Below are 5,295 nucleotides of genomic sequence, written 5' to 3' on the forward strand. Positions count from 1 at the left end.
GAGACTCTGTCTCAAAAAAAAAAAAAAAACAATTATAAAGAGCACAAAAATGAAATGAACAACCAGAGCTCTAAAAGTAGAAACATGTTTGCTATTTTTGCATAAATCTGCACATAAAATCCAGAAACAGGATAGGCGTCCACCAACAGCATCAGGTGCTGACTCTATTTTTGTTTGTGAGCAGATAATCTGGCCTTGGGAACATTTGTCTCTTCTAGATAAATACTTCCATCTAATGAGACCATTTAAAGTTACCATATAGTACAGCATTTTAGTGGATGGCACAAAATGGAAAAATCAAATTTCCTACCCCCACTGCACTAATATATAGAAATCATATTCATGTAACTTATATCAGGACCCAAAAAGTAGCCACTGTTCAACAGATGATGCCAGGACACCATACCGTCCCCTTCTCAAGACACTTGTCTGTTTCCAGAACACTACCACCTATTCTCTTTACATAGCTGGTTTCTCACCTTCAGGTCTCAGTTATCTATCTCCTCCTGGAGAGACCTTCCCTGATTTAGCCATCTAATGTGACTTTCCCTACCACTCCCCACCTTAATCCTACACCTCAGCATCCTGATTGTTTCTCTCATAGCACTTATAATTTGTCATTTTTTCTCCCCCTGTCAGACTAGACTAAGTGCCAAGAATACAGGGACTTAACTTGTCTTGTGTCCTGGTGCATCCCAGCACCTGGGATGTTAAACAGCATCATAATAATCATTCAATACCTATTTACTAAATGAATGCTAGTATCAGAGGCTAAAAAAAACTCCCAGAGATGTTCAGATGTTCAGCCTACAAAGGGGGCAACAGGCCTTGGAAGCATTAACCTCCCCAGATCTTACCAACTGGATCATAATGCAAAAGAGTCAGTTTTTCCTTCAGTCGGTTTCTCTTGGTGTTGAAGCAGAAACCTGTCCCAGCTTGGCTCACCATTCTCACCAAAATGTTTCTAAGATTAAAAAGTATGCTGTTACGTGTGAGCTGACGAAATAAACTAAAATCAGTCATGGGGGGATGGCACATTTTGAGAACTCTGTAGGGTAATATTAGTTGTGGGATATCACTTGGCCCTAAGAAGGTTCAGCTGTAAGACAGCCTAAGTTTTCCATGAAACAATTTCAATAGTTTCAAATCTCTAGGATTTGCTCCACTACACAGAGTTACTTCACAATGACCTAACCAAAACAATAAGAACAATCAAGCCACATGGTGGGACTAGCCTCAGACATCCAACCCTCACGAGCAGCAGAAGTCAGGAAAGGGAAAATATCAAAGTACTGGTAACCACAGCTGGCTAGTGAGGAAATGGTAAAGATAGCTGTCTCAGAACAGCCCTCTCTTCAGGGCATAAATGATTATCATCAGGAAGGGCCAAAAGAAAGGGACTGACACTTTTAGGTTGCTAATGTGCAAAACCTTGTGCCCCTTCATATTTCATTTAAGTTACAGTCATCCAAAGCAGAAAGTCCATGTTTGCCTCACCAGATCTTTTAATACCTGTACTGTTATTTTTTCATGTGTCTTGTCTCCTCATGTAGACCATGTTATTTCTCATGTAATTCCAGAACAACCTGGAAGCATCTAAGACTATATTACACATCACTGCATTGCTTTCAACATTCAGCACAGTGCCTCATAAGGGGCATACAGTATTTATTTCTAATTAAGATAGACAATAATTATCCATTCAACACAGATTCAACAAATCTTAAGCACTTACTCTGTGGAAGGCACTCTGGGAAATACAAAGCTCTGTAAGTCTATGTCTATGTCCTCTAGGAGCTAACAGTACTCCTAGCAGTACTCCTAGTGAGCTGGTACATGAGGTCGATCAGGCAAGACATATATGAAATACATCACAAGGGTAGAAAAAGTCAGAATATACCTCTACAGAAACCAAAGGCAAGGGATTCCTATACATCCTGGGGGTAGGGAATTCTGACATACATAACTGGACTGTGGGGAAAGCTACGTGAATAACTAAAAGATACTGAGAGGGAAAGCGCTAACATACATGTTTATCATTAACTTTAATCCAAACGACTAGCTTTAAGGATTTTCAATGTCTTGAGTTGCAAGGAAAGGCTGCTTTAGAACTTCCCTGTTTTTACCACAAAATCTTCAGTTATTGTCTACAACATTTATTTTGAAATACAAGTTTGGTAGTTCTAGTCTCTCTGGTACAGCATGGAATCTTTAATCTTGGCTATTTTTGAAATGCTTATACCATGAATGCAAGTGATTATAAAACTCATTAAAACAGACTCTATGATTTAATCAAAGCAGAGTTTGTTCTTCTGGATTCCTGTAGTGAGCTCCAGACAAATGGCCCCTGGTCCTCAATTTGAGGAAATGGAAATGTGGTGGTAGTCCAAATACAGCACAGCCCAATGGTTTGTTTAGAAACAGACAGTGAGCTCACAAATCCTGGGACTAGAAAAGCAGCAAAGGCTCCTTTAAGTATTTCAGTGCTCACGGAAGTAGCTCAGTTGGGCAGGAGGGAAAATATTTTGTGAAAGAGTTCATAGAGAAAAAATTATCAACTAAGTAATCCACAGACCAACTCTTAGGAAGTCGAGGCCCAATGCTTAATTTCATATAAGGATGTACTGGGAGCAACGAGACTTAACAAATCTAACATAAACAAGTGACGTTTAAAAAAGGAAAAATCTTTACTTACTTTGACTTGCTCTTGGCAACTTTTTTGTAGACAGGAAAGGTTGGAAAAGAAAATAAAAATATAAATGTATCTTTCTTATGCAAAGTTCAGTTATATGTCAGTTCATTATATGTCAGTAATAACCAAAAATATTTAACTTATGAAATACGCCATGAGGTGTCACTCAAGTAACTATTCCCTATATATTAGGGAACCCCTTAGGATTTTATAGAAGGTAGGTTAAAAGAGCCAATCAGACCAACACAATTCTAGATTTAATATTTTGCACAATTTCATGTCTGTTGGACTGGCTACCTTTTAAATCTTTCTAAAGTAAGTAATGCCTGCTCCACTTTTTCCCTCTTCTAAAGTGCAAGTATTTGCACTGCAGCAAGCTTCTTGTTTGACAAGTTAATCTTTGCAAATAGTAACAACCATCACATGTGGTGAAAATCAGACACTAAATCTTACTGGGAATTCAGCCAGGTGTAAGGAAGAGCATTGACTCGGGAGCCCGAGGACTTCTTTCACTGCCCTGCCGTTACTACTCGGGCAATTCATTGCCCCTCTCGGGAGCGGTTTCCTTATTTTTAGAGTTCGAAATGGGTGGGCTACAAATTCTGAGGTCCTTCAGAATCTTCGGATGTCCTTCGGACATGCAGTGATTCTCCTAACACGGGCTGGAGAAAAACGCCCCAGAGCCAGACTCAACAGTCCGCGAGGACGGCAACTGAATCCAGACACCACAGACCCCTTCTCAGGCACCCACACGTCCGCGCAGGGAGGCGCGCCGCGGGGCATGCCGGGCGCTGTGGTCCTGAAGGCCTGGAAAAGTCCGCAGTTGCAGCTTCCCGGCCTGTTCGCACATCCTTCCCCGCATCATTCCGGGGCCCTGCCTGTCACGGGCCCCCAACCCTCACCGTAACCCCTGCCGGCGCCTCCATCCCCACTTACAGAAGACGACGGAGAGGAACATGGTGACCACCCCTGGACAGTCTCCGTCACTGGTCAAAAGGCCCCCAACAAACAACAACTGCTTCCGGGGCACGGGCCAGTTCCGGAAGAGGACATCCGGCCGTCGCCGAGGCCACGCCCCCCGCCTGGAACCTGCCCCCAATCGTCTGACTCGTTCCTCCGTTCCTTACAGCGAGTGTGTTTTGCTCTTTTCGTAGTGGAGGTTGGAATCTTCTTCCTTATGGAAAGGGATTTACAGCTCAGGGTTCGCGCCCCGGCCTTGACTCCTATTTCTGGGTCAAGTGCTTTCAGCGTTAGGTGCTTTTCATATTTGTTTGACGAAATAATTGCAACCACCTGCATTAGACCCACAAGAACAACTGTGTATTGGACCTCGGCCGCTCCAGCCTATGAGCCCCTCGCATATTTTCTTAAAATGTTGCCTCCCCCAACCCAACTCCCTCTCCGCCTGGTTAAGCCTTACTCTCACTACTCTCAGTCCCTTCGGCGTTAGGAAGCCCACCTTTCCTTAATTATCTGTTGAATCTCTAGGAGGGCAGGACCCTTCGCATCTCAAACTTCTGTATCCAAACACCTAGCACAGTTCCTGACATAGAGGCCAAATAACAGATTGAGAGCATTCACATCACTTGCCTAATATCACATAACTACCAGGTGGCAGAGTCAAAATTTAAACCTAGATTTTATCTGACTCCAAAGACTCCTGCCTTTCCCAGTAGACATTGGGACTTACCAGTTTGCAGTCATTAATTTCTCATGGCTCTGTAAGGAAGCTGGGCTCCTCCAACACCAAGGACTTCGTCAGTAACCTCATTTCCCAACTAATAATCAGGACTTTTGAATTTTTTTCCTAATCTGTGATTTGTATCTACATATTCCTACAGATGTGAAATAAGATTTAATTTCATGACTCACACCTGTAATCCCAGCCCTTCGGGAGGCTGAAGCAGGCAGATCACTTGAGGTCAGGAGATTGAGGCCAGTCTGGCCAACATAGCGGAATCTCGTCTCTACTAAAAATACAAAAATTAGCTGAACCCGGGAGGCGGAGGTTGCAGTGAGCCGAGATAGCACCACTGCACTCCAGCCTGGGCGACAAAGCGAGACTCCATCTGAAAAAAAAAAAAAGGTAATAAAACTGTTTTAAAGAAAATTCAGCTCTCTGTGCCATCACAAAGAAGATGAGGAGGAAAAAAAGTCAGCTCTCCATACAATTCAATTTTTAAAATTAAGATCGTCCTTTTCCTTAGTACCTATAATACTTTTTTTCCTTCTATTCATTCTTGATATTTACCTTCCCATAACCTGACTCCAGCAACTGAGTACCTTCCACGTGCCCAAATCCTTCCTTACCTTGCATTGGCAAAAAAGAGCTTCCGATGTTCAAGAGGATACGGTTTCTTATATGAGAAATTCCTTTAGAGGATTTATAAGAAAAGAACACAAGACTGGAAGCCAAGGAACATGATTTCGAGTCCTTCTTCTGTCCCTTAGAAAGTAATTTTAACTTTAGTCCAGCCAAATAGCAGTTCTTAAACTCCATGCCCCCGCCCTCACCTCTATTCACCTTACTCTTCTTTATGTTTCCCTACAGCACTTATTGCCGTTTAGTATTACTTCTGTACTTGTTGATTTCCCTATTGTCT

The 5,295-nt window shown here is 42.5% G+C and overlaps 1 protein-coding gene across 1 annotated transcript in view; it reads right to left on the reverse strand.

Moving 5' to 3' along the window:
• The window catches only part of MRPL33 (mitochondrial ribosomal protein L33), a 15,121-nt gene extending 11,415 nt beyond the window's left edge, over nucleotides 1-3,706 (reverse strand). The window contains exons 1-3 of the mRNA XM_011972589.1: nucleotides 3,629-3,706; nucleotides 2,696-2,714; nucleotides 858-964 (exon numbers count right to left, since the gene is read on the reverse strand). Of these exons, the coding sequence (XP_011827979.1) occupies nucleotides 858-964; nucleotides 2,696-2,714; nucleotides 3,629-3,650 (148 nt within the window). The 5' untranslated portion in view covers nucleotides 3,651-3,706. The remainder of the gene's footprint in view (nucleotides 1-857; nucleotides 965-2,695; nucleotides 2,715-3,628) is intronic.
• Between the last annotated feature and the right edge of the window lie 1,589 nt (nucleotides 3,707-5,295).

This window comes from Mandrillus leucophaeus, unplaced genomic scaffold (genome assembly GCF_000951045.1).
Source record: "Mandrillus leucophaeus isolate KB7577 unplaced genomic scaffold, Mleu.le_1.0 Scaffold13, whole genome shotgun sequence".
NCBI lineage: Eukaryota > Metazoa > Chordata > Mammalia > Primates > Cercopithecidae > Mandrillus > Mandrillus leucophaeus.